Raw genomic sequence first — 18,596 nt, 5'->3', positions numbered from 1 at the left:
CTGCAGATCTGACCACAGCACTCTCCCGCTTACAGCTTTTCCAGGAGTGCCTGCCCTGCACCGTCACACCTGGCCTACAAGACCATCAGAGCCTGGCTGCAGAGAACCTTTTCAGCCTGAGCTACCACCAATCCTCAAGCGCTAATTCTCGGCTACGTGTGTTATCTTCTCCCTGATCTTAGCACACGATGTTCCCTTTACTTCCAAGACCCTTCTCCCATTCTGCACCCCACCCTCTTCATCCAGGAGACAGAACCAGCCTTCTGGTCTCTCCCTGGAAATCAATTCCTCTGGGAAGGTTTCTCCGAGTATCCTCCACATTTCCCACCAGTTTCCAGCCCCATGATGGGTTCCTTACTTCTGTTACAGCATTCATCACACTGACTGGAAATTGTCTACTTTCTTGTTTTATTCCCTAATAATGAACTCCTTGAAGAAAGGGGCAGGACCCTATACACTGCCAACCTATAGCACTGTGTCTGCCACACAGTTGATACAATCACTTATTGATCAGATGAAGATAAAGACATATAAACTAACAGGAATATGGAAGCAGTATCTGTGAGACTCCGGGGAGAAAAGGAACAAATGACAATTTAGGAAAACGGAAAAGCTGCTGTTTGAATAGCCTTCATTTCACTATCAATCAAAAGAAACATCTCAAAGTGCTTTCAACAACACATCAGGTTCCTGAAACCACAGAAAGTCAACATCAACAGAATACTTTGTTTTTTTTGAAATACACACATGGTTGAGATATTTCAAAAAACCATCATCAATATAAAGAACCTTCATAACTGGAGGCTAACAGCGACTATAGAGAGTTCACTGCCCTAAAGATGTGATCTTCAACACCCCTCACGCTCCTCCCCAAATCTCAGAAAAGGAGATGTCTGCTAACCGTAATCTAATGCCAACTTTGTACTATATGCTTTTCTGTTTAGGTAAAGGTAGGGAAGCTTCTGGCAAACCTAACAGAAGAATTCTTTAAGGAAGAAAAAACGGCACAAGATTGCAAACTGCATGTCATCACTGATCATGGCAATCTAAGATAGTTTCTTTTATATAAACTCATTTTTAAAAGACACAAACTACAAAGAGATGACTGGAAGAGAACTAGACTTTTATTTTAGAGGATTAGATCTCCTGATCACTAATAGCTGAAAGTTTAAGATTCTGGAATGCTTTGAAACAAAAAACAAATGTAGATCTGAAGAATAAAGAAGAATTTCTACTATTTTAATGGGATATTAAGTAGTTTCCCATGAACAATGGTTAAGCATTATTTTACCGGTTCCAGGAAGCACAGGGAATTGACAAGTGAGCCACTGTGTCTAATTTACACAGCCACATGCAGACCCAAAGTCCCTCGACACAGCCAGCTTAAAAAATACAGTATCTTTTCTTGTCCTATTTTTATCATACCTCCTTTCTGTATCACTTACCGGAATGTAATAGATGCCCATCTTGGGGGTTTCATTGGCAGTAAGAAGCATTCCTAAAAATAAACACAATGAAAAAGGTAAACACATGGGGAAAAGAAAAGCTCCCTTTTCTACTTGTTTTACGTTTTGAAATGGGTGAGGTGCTCAGAACACGGCGAACGGCAGAAGAGCCAGACCGGCAGCCAGGCACCCTTGGAGTCAGCTTGTGGCCTGTGGTCCCTGACCCTCCCAGACGGGGCACCTTAAGTATCAAAAAGACCAGCCTCCCCATCTGCAAAACACTTAGGCTGTCTGTACTAGCTAAGTGACTGAGCAGTTCCCACCATGAAGTGCTCAGGTCTATACAAAGTTCGCCATCATTTTTAAGGGGGAAAGTTTTAAGCTTCAGACACATAGATAAAATGTAGTTTTGATGCACTATTTATTATAATATAATAAGGAAGTCAAGAAGAAAGGTTTCTCTCTGTTAATCAGGAATCAAAGAACCAAGGTAAAGTATTTCCCACCAAATGGCACAGCAAAGTAGTTCCTAATGTTTGAATTAAACTTTACACCTTAACAGAAAACAAAATGGCTTACAGGGAATGCTATGTGTAGCTACACTAGAAAAGACCCATACAGAATCCAACAGCCTGGGACTTCCCTGGTGGTGCAGCGGTTAAGAATCCGCCTGCCAATGCAGGGGACACGGGTTCAAGCCCTGGTCCGGGAAGATCCCACATGCGCGGAGCAACTAAGCCCACGCACCCTAGAGCTTGCGCATTGCAACTACTGAGCCCAAGCGCCGCAACTACTGAAGTCTGCGTGCTCTAGTGCCCCCGTGCCCCAACTACTAAGCCCACGTGCTGCAACTACTGAAGCCCGTGTGCCTAGAGCCCGTGCTCCGCAACAAGAGAAGCCACCGCAATGAGAAACCCGTGCACCGTAACGAAGAGTAGCCTCCGCTCGCTGCAACTAGAGAAAGCCCGTGTGCAGCAACAAAGACCCAACGCAGCCAAAAATAAATAAATTAATCAATTAAAAAAATAAAGAATTTAGCGTCTGCAGACCTGCTTTTCTCGAGACCACACTATTCACTGTGCATGGGACGTGGCTCCCAGGGTGAGGCTGTGGATCAGGGCGGGGCTTCACAGCCACTTGGGAAGCATGTGAAAAGTAACTCATTTCGGGGCTTTACCCCAGACGCCGAGTCAGTACCCCTGATGTGTGTAGGGCCAAGCAAGCCGTACTTCTAAGACGCTCCCAGGCGATCCTAGGGGTGGCCAGGCTGGAGACCCTCTGCCAGATGCTGCCACCGCCCCCTGCCTCCTCATATTCAAAGACTCAAAGAAGAAAACATAATCTTTCTCTCCAAATTTGCTCTCTCTCCTGTGCTCCCAATCTCGGCTCCGAGTATCACTTCCTACTCATCTTAGTTCAAAACTGATCTACCTTTTACCTGGTGGACAGAACCACCTCTGGAAGCAGGGTCTGAGTAGGTCCTGACCACAAACAGCACCCAGCCACTCAGCAGCTCACTCCTGGGTCCGCACCACCCGGGCACCCCCTGCTTCCCACCCCATTCCTCCCAGAGCTCCTCCGTGCACCGTGCTGTGCCTCTGCCCATCCTTCCTGCCCTTCTTACACTGTCCCCTCATGGGGATCACCTCACCTCCCAACTCCACCCAGCACCCCACGCTCAATGCAGACAAAGATCTCCTCTATGTTCTCCTCTCATTGCTTCAGCTGAATCTCTCTCTCTCTCTGTCTCTGTCTGTCTCTCTCTCTGTCTCTCTCCTGACATCTGTACATACATAACAGAACTCTTCCTGCTTTGCCTTGTATCCCTCCGTCAAAATTATCTGTGTACGTCTGTCCTCAGAATATGACCCTGCTTGAGAGTGGTGCTCTCATTTTCCAGAATTCTTCACAGATCTGCCTTGAAGGGATTGTTAAACCTTAAAATCTGCCAGGTAATTTACTGAACAGCCTGCAACACAGAATATACGAAACCCACGGCTTTATGAGCCTGTGTATCATCATCAGGGAGCTCCAGCCTCCTCCAAATCCCTACACACGATTACCAGTCACATAAAACAGCTAAAGTGCACACTACGTAGCACCTCACCTGCCACCGACCTATGGACTGCTACCAGTTTCTACTAATAGCTAGGCTGGCTGAGGCCTAAGTCACTGAGAGGGTCACCTTCTCCATCATCCACGCCACTTCCTGCTCTTAATTTTTCAAGTAAATACAATATCCAAGAATTGTCCCAACCAAGCCAAACCCTGTCTTAAGAAATAAAATGAGTTTAAAACCCTATAAAGCATAACCTAGATTCATCTCGCAGAATGGCCCGCTGCTACATACTGCATACCTGAGTTGGGATAGAGGCAAACATCATTAATGTCATGTTCTGGCTCCAAGGAAGTAAATATTTTTCCCTAAAAGAAGCAAAAAGCAATTATTAAAATAAAGGAAGACAACTTTTGGCAATGTGATATACAGAAAATAACCGGGAGACCTAACTCCACTACACTCTGCTGATGTGAAAAAATAAAATCACCTAATTGAAATCACAGAATTTAAGTTCAAAAAAATCTTAGAGAATTTGTTTTATCAACTTATCAAATCTTCTCATTTTAGAGAGGAAGAAACTGAGGCTCGGGGGGAGAGGTGACTTTCTTGGGAAACTGAGTATAAACTTTTAAAGATAATGTCTAAACAGGAAAGGGTAAAGTCTAAAATAAAGTTGTACATCAACTTTAAAAAATTCTCATAACCTGGAGAACACACCCTCGGTAAACTTGTCCTCAAAGAAACCAAAGATGAAGAGACGGTCAACAAGGCAGAATAAGGATGGTATCTGCCACACCTGCGTCACAAGGACTTGAGGGGGATCGAGTAAGATGATGAATATAAAATAACTTACAAAAAAAAATCCTATAAATACATAAAGTGTTAGTTATCACATAGCAAAGGGTAAATTTTTTTTTAATATGGGGGGAAATATACTCTAGTTTTAAAAATTAAAAGAAGTAAAAGAAAAAAGACAGAAAGTAAGTAGATGGGAGTGGAAGAAGGTGATGAGAAAGATAAACAAGGAAAGCAAGTCGAGCAGAACCAAGTAATTCGGGTGTTGGTCAAGAGGACGTATTTAGTCACTGCAACAACACCAAAATAAAACTTACTGTAGCAAGTACAACGTGATTTCAAGAACTGCTGTTGAAAATGTCTGCCAGCTCTTGCATTTATTAACCCATTATTAGAGGCTCCGCGGCAAAGTGGGGGCAGCAGTTAAAAAACTAATTTTGCACCCAGTGAAAAACAGCAGCCAGGCTCTACCTGGAGACAGACGATGGGACTCGCACGGCTACCTCCCTCCCTTTCGTCTCAAGTGCCCCCGAAACGAAAAACGGAAAGACGGAAGGAACAAGGAAGGTGAAATGGGAAAAATAGCATGGAACAAAAAAGAAAAGGGGCCACAGTTCATAGAAATCCATGTTGGGGAAAACTATGCAGCAGTTAGAGGGCCTGGGAGGATCCAAATTGGTAAGTTTACCATTAGGTAGGATGGAAGCCAGGTCAAGGGAAACTTCTACTTTCCCAGTATGCTATGACCTTTCAAAAATAATATGTCTGCATTTGTAGTATTAAAAAGAAATACTGTTTCAAAGTAAACTAGTTTGGATTATCAGAAAAGAGCAGAGAAAATTCCAGCCTAAGACACCACGTATCTTCCTAAGAAAGCCCTCAAAACCCTCCAACTCAAAGCAGCATAGTCGGTTCCCGGGCAATCGTCAGGGTAATTCTTCCAGGAATTGAGAAAAGCCGGAAGCCCTTCCTCCTCTCCCTAACAGAGTCTCAGGAGCTACAAAGGTAACAGGGCTGGAGAGACGGGACATACCCCAAGGATAACTCTGAACCTCCACAGCACATCCAGAGAAAAAAAGAAAGGGAGCTAAGTAAGGTCAATACTTTGAGAGTTGACAAAATGAAAATGAAAAACAGAAGTAATGGTCCAAACAGGCAGGGATTCTGCTCAGCAGCTGAACCATGACGGAGCTGCTGGTGGCATCTCTGCCCTAAACGCGGGCAGCCCTCACAGGAGAGACCGGCGCTTGCCCTCCGGTAACTAATGCTGGGGCTGCTGGGCCTTCCACCCACATCCATCTCAAAAATGAATTTTTTTTTTTTTAAAGTAACACTTTTTGACTACAGATGCTAAGTTTGAAATCAATAAATGCAAAGACACTTAAAAGCAACTGCTACACTGAATGAATTTTTTCCCAGCTGGTGAACTAATCTTTTACTACTCTCTCAAAATACTTAGGTTTTAAAATGAAAAAGCAAAAACAGAAAGGAGAATAAAACCAGCAACACAGGGTTTTGTTACCTTTTAAATGACACTCAGAAGGGCAGGGAACATCAAATATTCTGACGAAAATATTGTTTTTAAGAAAAACACTATAGGAAATTATTGTGAAGGTATCATATCTAAAAATCCAATTGTTTGACATGGGGAAAGGGTATGAAATTGAGATGTATAATAATACTGATATGGAAAAATTAGTAGTAGCTCATAAAAACCTTCCAAGCGTTGTAAGACAGCCTCAAAATCTAGGGAGTTTCTCATGGATCAATCTTTTTTTCAAACAATGATTTACTCTCTACCTAACTGAACATGTAAAAATGCATGTCCGTTCTAGCAAATGCGGAAAACTTCTTAACAGGAAGAAAACAATCTTGACTACTTTGCATATGAATATTATCTATCCCGAAGTAACTGACTTCCAATACTAAGCCCAAACCGATGCTTAGTATCGATACTTCTTTCTCAAGAACGCACACTGCTCAAAAAAGGCAACAGAAAGAAAAGAAACATTACATGGAAAATAAGCAAATAGTAAGTAATGTTAACAACAAAAAATACGTACTGAGTTCTTATTCCACATTTTGATAATTCGAGAGTCAGCAGACAAAATCAAATCTAATGAATCCTGGAAATGAACTGATTTAATGGGCAGCCCATACTGGTGATCCTTAACTAGCAATGGCTTATCAGAACGAAGATCATACAATAAAACCTAGAAAGAAAAAAAGTTATTTCTGTTTAAACGAACTAAATATTTTATCTTGAAACTTTTAAAACTTAGAAAAACGGCTGCCATTTGCTTCATTACCTTTTTAATCAACACAATGAACACCCTTCACTCAGGGTACAAAGATTCTAAAGTCAGCCAGCAAAAAACACTCCAGAAAAATCTCTTAAATTACCCTTCCAGTATATGGTTTTATGAATGCAACCCTGAGAGTAGTTTTTAGGCACACTAAGATTGAGAACTATTTAGCTATATTAAGGAAGGAACCAAAAGGGAAGTCCACAAGAATCTGTGTCATTTATGAATTCAACAAATATATACGCTGAGGGCCTACTGTGTACCAGGCACTGTCACAGCGGCTGACAGAAACAAGAACAAGAAGCATAATAAAGACAGCCCTGGTAGATTCAAGACAAATGGCGGTTGCAGGGTTATGACTTTCGGGGGGAGGGGGGTCTCTTCTGAGCCCTGTCTTGATAGGCAAGGGGCCTGGTGAAGCTGGATCTCAGTCCCAGGTGACAGATGACAGAGGCAGTAACTCTACTGGAAGCAGGGCTCACACCTGTGCTGAGGTCAGAACAGACTTACAAGTGTGTGGGCTCTGCCTTGAAGGAAAGAGAGAAAAGATGAAATTAAATCCCTGAAGCTATTTCATTTGTACTCCTCAGACTAGCGTTTGCTGAGGTATGTCCCACTGACCACGCACTGCACCGGATGTGGGTGATAGTGCTGGCTGAAAAAAAAGGTTCCTCGGGCAAATACATTTCGGAAATACTTACTCAACACATTTTTTGTCTGCAGGAATTCTCCGAGCTTTCAATAGATATTTAAATGCACTATAAACCTCACAGAGTAGAAATGTGGAGAATTCCAAACCTGTATGACCACGGAACTCCGCTCCACACTCTCTAGAAGAGGCTGCTCTAAACCACAGTCAGGACACCTGAGGCATACCCTGCTGCAGCTTCAGCTCGAGAGCCTCTCACACCAACCATTCAGGCCAGGACCAGAATTTCTCAAGGTACTAAAGGAACACAGCATTCTGAGTACCCTCTCCACTCTGGCCAAAACAATAATGCTTCATTTTCTGTTCCCACAGTGAACAGACATGTGGATGTTTCCTGTGACACATACACGCCCCTGAAGTAGTAACTGAAGTGTGAAGTTTCCAACTTAAACATATTTACCTGCCCCGTGGATGTTCCAACTGCCATGGTCAAGGCACCATTAAATTTCAAAGCAGAGATCGTTGGTAAACTGTTTATCCTGAAAGGCAAAACATTTGTATTTCATGTATATATGGCCAAATCTCCTTCCAAATAACAAATTCATTATTAATCTTCACTTCAATTCTAATGGGGACAATCACATTTCTTAGCCTTCTGTTTAAAAGGTAATTGTAGCCAAACTTTCTTAATCAAAATGAAAAATAACCTTTACTTATAAATGTAATCTACCTTTAAAAATCTGTAGATTATGTTCTTTAAAAACTGTAAGAAATATTTTCAAAGTAGCTACAAGCAAAAAAAGTTTCTGAAAATATAAAACCAATTGAAAAAGATCAGTATGACAATATCTTTCATTTTGATTAAGCCAGGATAAGGTATTTACAGAAACATGCCCTTTTCTGCTTAAGAGAAAACAGTTTTATATTCGGGCATGGGTATACCCATTTTCTTTCTTTCTTTCTTTTTTTTTTTTTTTTGCAGTATGCGCGCCTCTCACTGTTGTGGTCTCTCTCGTTGCGGAGCACAGGCTCTGGACGCGCAGGCTCAGCGGCCATAGCTCACAGGCCCAGCCGCTCCGCGGCACGTGGGATCTTCCCAGACCGGGGCACGAACCCGTGTCCCCTGCATCGGCAGGCAGACTCTCAACCACTGCGCCACCAGGAAAGCCCTCCATTTTCATTTTTAACGTTAGTGATGTCAAGCTAAAATAAAGACTAGTCCCCAAACGGGGACACAGAACCTGTAAAGGTAACAAAATGATGGATGTTTATGGCTCTGAATCTGGAGTATGCTTCTCACTCGGTAAGCAAGAATAACGCTCTGAGGGGGAAAGGGTCCTAGAAGATGAGCCAGAAGCGGGCCACAGTCCTGATTTCAATACCTATTGTCTCCATAACCTTGGACCAAGACCTTCAGTCCAGGCTGCTGACTCTTGGCATCCTCAGGTCTCTTATGCCACCTAAAGCCTCAGCCTGCAACTACACTGAAGCATCCACGGGAACCTGGAGGTCTCTCGTCTGCATCACTTTCAGTCATCTACTCTTCAAAATAAACTCTGGAATCATTCCTCAGTGTGGTGACATTATTTTTCCTCATTTATTCAAACTCTTTGTTTATTGTTTTTTTAAAATTTATTTTATTTATTTATTTTTGGCTGTGTTGGGTCTTCATTGTTGCACGCGGGCTTTCTCTAGTTGTGGCTAGCGGGGGCTACTCTTCATTGCAGTGCACAGGCTTCTCACTGCAGTGGCTTCTCTTGTTGTGGAGTACGGGTTCTAGGCGCGCGGGCTTCAGTAGTTGTGGCTCACGGGCTCAGAAGTTGTGGCTCGCAGGCTCTAGAGCACAGGCTCAGTAGTTGTGGTACACAGGCTGAGTTGCTCCGCTGCATGTGGGATCTTCCTGGAACAGGGCTTGAACCCGTGTCCCTTGCATTGGCAGGCGGATTCTTAACCACTGTGCCACCAGGGAAGCCCTAGTCAAACTTTTTTGTTTCTTAATAAAATTTTGTCCCTTTCTTCAGATAGTCACTTCTTAAGCTTATCCCTCAGTATTTTACAATTGTTTTGTTGTAAATTATTTTGTTATGAGAACTGCTTTTCATTGTACCTTTCTAACTGGATATTGCTGATAAACATCAACGCCACTGATTTTGTACATTTATTTTGTAACCAATTTACTTAACTCTCATATTAGTGTTTATAGTTTTTCAGTTAGTTCTACTGGGTTTCTTAGGCAGACAATCACATCATCTGCAAAGAACAAAAGCCTGTCCTCCGCTAGCCAAAATTTAACACGTATTTCTTTCTCTGACTGTATTGGCTCCACCTTCCAGAACTCTACCTATGTCAAATAACAGAGGTGACAGCTTATAATGTTTGTATAGGAAAAAAATAAAGCTAAGCATAAAAAAATTAATAAATAAAATCACCTGGGGCTTCCCTGGTGGCGCAGTGGTTGAGAGTCCGCCTGCCAATGCAGGGGACGCGGGTTCGTGCCCCGGTCTGGGAAGATCCCACATGCCGCGGAGCGGCTGGGCCCGTGAGCCATGGCCACTGAGCCTGCACGTCCGGAGCCTGTGCTCCGCAACGGGAGAGGCCACAGCGGTGAGAGGCCCGCGTACTGCAAAAAAAAAAAAAAAAAAAAAAAAAATCACCTGAAGCTGAATCAGCAGGCAGAGCTACTTTTAACACTTTGTAACATATGCAGATTTCGTCCCTATGACTGGACACATAAGTTCATTGTTTTCCTTATGAAAATGTGATAAAACTCTATAGGGAACTGTATGATTTGCTTTTCTACTTAACAGCATATTTGGAACATCTTTCCCTAGAAATAAATATGCTTCTGCCACATAATTCTTAAAGCCTTACGTAGGCTATTGGTCAATACTTCCTCATCCGTAAAATAAATACAAAACAGTACCTGCATCAAAGACTGTTGTTGTTTTATTAAATAAGTTAATATATGTAGAGAACTTAGAACACTACCTGGCAAATAGAAAGTACTGTTAGCTATTATTTCTACCAAGCTGTATTTTGATTTGATATCCCGGGCTCTTTCTGACATCTTAGTATTATTATAATGGGATTAACACCTTGGGCTATGGAAGGTGGGAGAATGTGCACTCTGTACACGTAGGTAGACCTTTAAATTGATGTTACCTTTTCCTGTCAGGCAATTTAGCAATGGGTACCAAAAGCCTTAAGAACATGTATGCTGTTCAAGCTCTTGATATTTTCCCAGGAAATAATCATAAAACTGTAAATAGACGTGTACTAGTGAAAAACTATAAGCATCCTTCACGAACCAAGAGTGGTCTGTTACTTAAATTAGACCTACCTGTATATATGCAGAAGTCATTTTTACTTTCTTCCGTGCATTTTTGAAACTGCTTAGTATCTTTTTAGATTAAGTACACATCATCTTTACAAAATGAAAAAAAAAATTTAATAAATAAAATAACCTCCATCATGACAGCTGAAAAATGCCTCACCCCTAAGGACAAAAGAGGCCACCAAAAATATTTGTGAATCAATATTCTAACAAAAAAAGAAAGACTACTCCCAAGTTTCTAGAGGCCACAGTTAAGATTATTTTTTAACATCCCTTCCTTAAATTTTGTATAATGGTACTTCTATTGTAGTCATTAAAGTAGAAATAACCTTAAGACATACTGCAAATAACTCCTGCTGGCCTGTTTTCTTAAATGACTTTTCAAGATTAAACAATTAATGACAGAGTTTGTACACAAGTCTCTTTATTCTAATTCAAACACAAGTTAATGCTTAAGGGTAAGAGAAAATTAACCTCTTTGCTTCCTATAGAGTGAGTAAATATCTTTCACTTAAACCTGATTTTCTACTTTCTAAAAATAAACAAGTTTCTGATTCATTTTCTTTCATACCTATTTGATGAATACTAATAAGCATTTTCTGTTGCTTTATTCTATTAACAAATGTAGAGACTCATAATTCAGTAATATGCACATTAATGTTTTATGAGTTTTTCTGTATGTGTACATTTCACAATAAAAATGTCTAAGTAATTCCAAAACAAAATGAAAAATCAAATGTAGAATGAGTTTTCCATTTTTAGATTGTTTAATACACTGTACTCCCTACCATGACTAATGAAGTTATTCATTACTTTAATAAAACTCAGTAACAATACTCAGGAAAAAAATTTCTTATACTCACTTTCAATGTCATAATTAAAAGATGGAAAAAATTTTTTCTTTACTTATGACAGAGGGAAAAATGTATACATTAGAAATAGACATCTTTCCATTCAGTGATTCTTAGCTTTTTTTTCTAGGTCAAGAATGCTTTTTTACAAAGCTGAGTTTTTCAAAAGAAAGAACTATATTTCTTCTCTCCCCCAGAAAAATGCAAATCACACAAAATTCTACAATAAATTTAGAGTTAGTCTCTCTCAGCCCACCCATCTAACACTCCACCTCCTATGTGACATGACTGTAGATAAATGTCTCATCAACTGAAAGACAAAGTAAAATGACATTTCCATGAATAACAAGACCCCAGAGAAAGGGCATTCCCAAGCTGATTACAGCAACTAATCCCATATCAAGGATCTGACAAAGAGAGTGATAATCTGCATGTGTTAATATGAGCACAGAAAAATGTCTGAAGGGAATTCCCTGGCGGTCCAGTGGTTAGGACTCGGAACTTTCACTGCCAGGGGCCCGGGTTCGATCCCTGGTGGGTGCAGTAAGATCTTGCAAGCCATGCGTCAAGGCCAAAAAAAAAAAAATGTCTGAAAACATATGTACCAAGCAGTATAACAGTAAGTACTCTTGTGAGTGGGAAAAGGACAGGGGGCTTATAGGTATTACTTAATTCAAGCTTTAGAGGTTTTCATCCCCCAACTGTGATTTACTTTTCCAATTATTTTAAGTGTTGGAATGGCCAAACAGGAACAAGAAAATATCAAAAACATTGCTTCCCTCTACATTAGAATTCAAAGCACATATTTTTGTTCGTTAAATGGAGTGGTAGACTCCTGGTTCCACCACCATATCCTACAGAATGGGAAATACAAATTCCTGCAGTGTATTTGTTTTAACAAAATTCCACAGCAACTATATAAACAAGGAATTCCATCTGGCTTCCCCACTTAGTGACCTTTCACAGGAAAGGATTTCTACATAAAACAATCACAAAACCACAACCTCAGATAAACGTGTTTTAAGAGTGTCATCCTTTAGCAACTGATTTTAATTTAGTGTTGATACGTTTGTTTAAATCAGAAGCTGATGAGAATTTAAACTGCGACTTCACTCTCACTTACTCTGAATCAGCTGTGACACTACTTAAGGCGCAATCTAACAGGCCAACTCTGCCACGCGTCCTCGGGTCCCAGCACTCCACTCGGCCCTAAACAAATAAAACACAGTCACTTTAAATACTAGAAAATTTTTAGACAAATACCAAAAAAACAGCCTCATTAACACTGATTATCTCGTGGGGAATAAGAATTTAACTTTTTCTGTATGCAAAAAATTATAAGACACTGATGAAAGAAATTAAAGATGATACAAATAGATGGAGAGATATACCATGTTCTTGGATTGGAAGAATCAACATTGTGAAAATGACTCTACTACTCAAAGCAATCTACAGATTCAATGCAATCCCTATCAAACTACCACTGGCATTTTTCGCAGAACTAGAACAAAAAATTTCACAATTTATATGGAAACACCAAAGACCCCGAATATCCAAAGCAATCTTGAGAACGAAAAACGGAGCTGGAGGAATCAGGCTCCCTGACTTCAGACTATACTACAAAGCTACAGTAATCAAGACAGTATGGTACTGGCACAAAAACAGAAATATAGATCAATGGAACAGGATAGAAAGCCCAGAGATAAACCCACGCACATATGGTCACCTTATCTTTGATAAAGGAGGCAGGAATGTACAGTGGAGAAAGGACAGCCTCTTCAATAAGTGGTGCTGGGAAAACTGGACAGGTACATGTAAAAGTATGAGATTAGATCACTCCCTAACACCATACACAAAAATAAGCTCAAAATGGATTAAAGGCCTAAATGTATGGCCAGAAACTATCAAACTCTTCGAGGAAAACATAGGCAGAACACTCTGACATAAATCACAGCAAGATCCTTTTTGAGCCACCTCCTAGAGAAATGGAAATAAAAACAAAAATAAACAAATGGGACCTAATGAAACTGCAAAGCTTTTGCACAGCCAAGGAAACCATACACAAGACCAAAAGACAACCCTCAGAATGGGAGAAAATATTTGCAAATGAAGCAACTGACAAAGGATTAATCTCCAAAATTTATAAGCAGCTCATGCAGCTCAATAACAAAAAAACAAACAACCCAATCCAAAAATGGGCAGAAGATCTAAATAGACATTTCTCCAAAGAAGATATACAGACTGCCAACAAACACATGAAAGAATGCTCAACATCATTAATCATTAGGGAAATACAAATCAAAACTACAATGAGATATCATCTCACACCAGTCAGAAGGGCAATCATCAAAAAATCTAGAAACAATAAATGCTGGAGAGGGTGTGGAGAAAAGGGAACACTCTTGCACTCCTGGTGGGAATGTGAATTGATACAGCCACTATGGAGAACAGTACGGAGGTTCCTTAAAAAACTACAAATAGAACTACCATATGACCCAGCAATCCCACTACTGGGCATATACTCTGAGAAAACCAGAATTCAAAAAGAATCATGTACCACAATGTTCACTGCAGCTCTATTTACAATAGCAGGAGATGGAAACAACCTAAGTGTCCATCATCGGATGAATGGATAAAGAAGATGTGGCACATATATACAATGGAATATTACTCAGCCATAAAAGGAAACGAAATCGAGCTATTTGTAATGAGGTGGATGGACCTAGAATCTGTCATACAGAGTGAAGTAAGTCAGAAAGAGAAAGACAAATACTGTATGCTAACACATATATATGGAATTTAAGGGAAAAAAATGTCATGAAGAACCTAGGGGTAAGACAGGAATAAAGACACAGACCTACTAGAGAATGGACTTGAGGATATGGGGAGGGGGAAGGGTAAGCTGTGACAAAGTGAGAGAGTGGCATGGACATATATACACTACCAAACGTAAGATAGATAGCTAGTGGGAAGCAGCCGCATAGCACAGGGAGATCAGCTCGGTGCTTTGTGACCACCTAGAGGGGTGGGATAGGGAGGGTGGGAGGGAGGTAGATGCAAGAAGGAAGAGATATGGGAACATATGTATATGTATAACTGATTCACTTTGTTATAAAGCAGAAACTAACACACCATTGTAAAGCAATTATACTCCAACAAAGATGTTAAAAAAAAAAGAATTTAACTTTTTCAAACTTTTTACCTATATCATTTTTAGTACTGTTAAATGTTTTATCATTAGCTGCATTTCTTTTATAATTTAAAAGAAGAAAAGAAGGATGGTTAGGAAAAACAAGTGCAAAATGTGCTGCATGATCCTTGAATGGACCCTAATTTGGTTGGTGTGGTAGCGGGGAGAGGAGTTACGAAAGACATTTTGGTATAACTGGGAAAATATAAATTTGTAAATATTATTGTATCCATGATAAAAGTTTAATATATGTACTACAATAACTATCACAGAAGAAATCAAAATCCAACATATAATGTGAAAATTAGGACTTCCCTGGTGGCGCAGTGATTAAGAATCCGCCTGCCAATGCAGGGCACACGAGTTCAAGCCCTGGTCCGGAAAGATCACACGTGCCACAGAGCAACTAAGCCTGTGGGCCACAACTCCTGAGCCTGCACTCTAGAGCCCGCGAGCCACAACTACTGAACCCACATGCCACAACTACTGAAGCCCAAGCGCCTAGAGCCTGTGCTCCGCAACAAAGAGAAGCCACTGCGATAAGAAGCCTGCTCACCCCAATGAAGAGTAGCCCCCGCTACTCTTGCAGCTAGAGAAAGCCCGCATACAGCAACAAAGACTCAATGCAGCCAAAAATACATAAAGAAATAAATTTATTTTTTTAAAAATTAATGTAAAATGAATTTTAAAGTCTGGTCTGACTATGCATATCAAATTTCAAGCCCCCAGTAATCAAGGTACCCAAGGAATTTCAGGAACCCAGCCTTTGGTCTGGGGGGTTCTGCTCTCCCTTCAACAAGTCTCAGGGCTGGTCTTAAAACAGCTGGTGAGGGATTCCCTGGTGGCACAGTGGTTGAGAGTCCACCTGCCGATGCAGGGGACACGGGTTCGTGCCCTGGTCCGGAAAGATCCCACATGCCGTGGAGCGGCTGGGCCCATGAACCATGGCTGCTGAGCCTGTGCATCTGGAGCCTGTGCTCCGCAACGGGAGAGGCCACAACAGTGAGAGGCCCGCGTACCGCAAAGAAACAAAAACAAATAAACAAACAAAAAAACAGCTGGTGAAAGAGCAACCTGCTCTAATACATAACTTCTCTTACAGAGCACACTTCCTGATTTCTAGCCTAACTTGCTCTGTAAGGACTCTATTCAAATAAACAATTTTTTCAAGAAAATTATTTGAAAACTTCCCCTTGGTAATCTCAAGAAAAGTAATTAGCAAGATAATGCTTCACTGGCCTCACTTAGGCTTAATAGTATTATAACACTGTCAACATAGTTTTATATGTTTCCATTAAATCAACCTCATGTGTTCCATTTCAAATTTTAACCTTTCAACATAAAAATAATTTGAGTAAAGAAACCTAAATTTCATCCAGATGGATTGGTTTAATAAACTACAGTACATTCAAACAATGGAATCCTATCCATCAGTTTAAAAAAATTACTTTAGGGGCTTCCCTGGTCACGCAGTGGTTAAGAATCCACCTGCCAATGCAGGAGACTCGGGTTCGAGCCCTGATCCAGGAAGATCCCACATGCCGCAGAGCAACCAAGCCCGTGAGCCACAACTACTGAAGCCCATGCGCCTAGAGCCCGTGCTTCACAACAAGAGAAGCCACTGAAATGAGAAGCCCGTGCACCGCAATGAAGAGTAGCCCCTGCTCGCCGCAACTATAGAAAGCCCGCGCGCAGCAACAAAGACCGAATGCAGACAAAAATAAATAAATTTTTAAAAAATTACTTTAGCTTTATAAGTAATTACAAGTACCAATGTATAAAGACATACATTATATACCATTACATCAAAAAAAAAAGCAAATGAAGAACCATGGTATAATTTCAATTTTGTGAAAAACTTTTAAAACCATATTACTAACACATATGCATACCTGCACATACACAGAGAAACAAAAAAGAAAGGAGAATACTGCAAGCCATTAGAGATACCTCGGGTGTACGAGGATTTGGTAACTGGAAAGCACAGAAGGGTACTTTTTTAATAATACATTTTTGACATTTTTACCTTTTTTTATTATGAGTATTTAACAATGTTGTAATTAAAAAATGCAAATCTAGAAACACTACTGGTAAGCATGAAGGACACTGAGTGAAAGGTGCTGCAGTTTAAAATGAAAATGTTGAGCATTTATCAAATGCTACTATAGAGGATGCCCAAATCACAACCCCATATACCTGTCCAGTTTATAATGTTTTCAAATAGGTTCTGTCATGTGATTCTCACCAGCACAGCACCTCCATACAGTTGCCAAGGTAAGTATTATCATCTCCATTTCACTGATGAGAAAAACAAGCCTCAGGGAAAGTCAGTCATAAAACTATCAAGCAGCAGAGAGCTGGGACTGCCTCCTGTTAAGAACAAGGGTGGCAATCATACTGGAGCTGGCAATCCAGCAGCGACTTCAGGTCTCACCCCCGACGATGATGGCCCTCGCAGACCAAATCAATGCACAAGGGGCACAGTCTGCAACAACGGCACAGCTGTATCTCTGTGGAATGTGACCCACGGTCCATACGAAAAGCAAACCAGTGGCCTGTGGCTTCATCAGCACCCTGCTCTTAGGAACCAAGCAACGCTGTCTTTAAATAAAACTCCATTCGTTATCAAATATAGAGCAAATGTTCTAAAAAATAAAGTCAACGTACGCTTACCTCTATTGTTCCTGCAGCAAATAAGCCATGCACTGAATTTACGTCACAAACATTATTCTCCCTAAAATAGTAAAGCGATAAGGGAGTTTTAGCATCTACTTTTGCAGGGGGCGGGGACGACGGACACTCAATAAACTTTCTAAACAAACAGTAAATGCAATGCTGTGCATAAGGTGGCAGCAGATTCTCTCGCTCATCTGCGTAGGCGAAGCACCGAGGCAGCGAAGGGGCCAGTGCATCGTACACAGTCCCCGCAGTGTCAGACCCCAGGGTGACACTCTATCTGCCAGGGGACGAGACAAGGAAGGGCTTTCTTCAAAAACACTATTCCACCATCGCGAGAACACATTTCCCCATATATTTTCTCCCAAAGCAAAAAGAACGCAGGCTATCACTACGCCAGTCCTGAGACTTGACCAGCTTGTTGAGTACACTGATCTAGGCTCGTTCTCTTTTTCTGAAAAATGGTATTCACCAATCTCATATGGTTGTTGTGAGGATTAAATGAAAAAACTACATGTTCAGCACAACGTCTAGAGTTTACAAGACAATAAATAAAAGTTGTTATTATAAACAGGAAATTCTGCAACTAAAGAGCATATAACTTTTTATTATTCAAAGATGCATCATGACATTACTATAATTTCTTTTTAAAGAAAATAAGAGTATTTCAAATCAATGTGGAAAAGAAACCCAGAGTTTACCTGGTTTTTATCACTACCTGTTCTTCCAACCTTTAAAAATCCCTTTCAAAGCAATGAGGAAAATCCAACAAGCTCATTATATACACAGGTGAGAAGTAATCCAGCTTCCACTCTATGCTAGCTGTGTGAACTTAAACAAGCTACTTACCCTCTCTGAGTCTCAGCTGCCCTAGCTGTAAAATGGAGATAACAATAGTACCTATACTGTAAAAATATGTTGTAAGTTTCAAATGGGTGAATATATATAAAATCCTGAATAATGCTTGGCACACAGTAAGTGCTTTCACTACTGTTGTTGTTACTATTACTCAGTATTAATACTGTTATGATAGATTCATTCCTAAAGGATTTCTCTATGAATAAAACAAAAGTACAGACCATAACGTATGATGAAAAGAAAACGTGAAAAACTCTTAAATGTCTGCCAGCAAAAGCATAACAAAATAAAATAAAAAAACAGTACTCCAAGTTACTTCAAAATTTCTCTATAAAAGAAAATACCACAAAACTAAATCACGAATGAAAATTTAAAGAACACAGAAAAAAACAGCAACTGAATTTCTGGAGTGAGTTAAAAACTCTTCACATAT

The 18,596-nt window shown here is 40.5% G+C and overlaps 1 protein-coding gene across 1 annotated transcript in view; it reads right to left on the bottom strand.

Moving 5' to 3' along the window:
- The window catches only part of NOL10 (nucleolar protein 10), an 88,208-nt gene that overhangs the window by 56,564 nt on the left and 13,048 nt on the right, over positions 1 to 18,596 (bottom strand). The window contains exons 8-13 of the mRNA XM_030844605.3: positions 17,303 to 17,363; positions 12,563 to 12,648; positions 7,715 to 7,793; positions 6,363 to 6,512; positions 3,803 to 3,869; positions 1,446 to 1,498 (exon numbers count right to left, since the gene is read on the bottom strand). Of these exons, the coding sequence (XP_030700465.1) occupies positions 1,446 to 1,498; positions 3,803 to 3,869; positions 6,363 to 6,512; positions 7,715 to 7,793; positions 12,563 to 12,648; positions 17,303 to 17,363 (496 nt within the window). The remainder of the gene's footprint in view (positions 1 to 1,445; positions 1,499 to 3,802; positions 3,870 to 6,362; positions 6,513 to 7,714; positions 7,794 to 12,562; positions 12,649 to 17,302; positions 17,364 to 18,596) is intronic.

Source organism: Globicephala melas, chromosome 12 (genome assembly GCF_963455315.2).
Source record: "Globicephala melas chromosome 12, mGloMel1.2, whole genome shotgun sequence".
In the NCBI taxonomy this organism is placed as follows: Eukaryota; Metazoa; Chordata; class Mammalia; order Artiodactyla; family Delphinidae; genus Globicephala; species Globicephala melas.
This window is presented reverse-complemented; position numbering and strand designations above follow the sequence as displayed.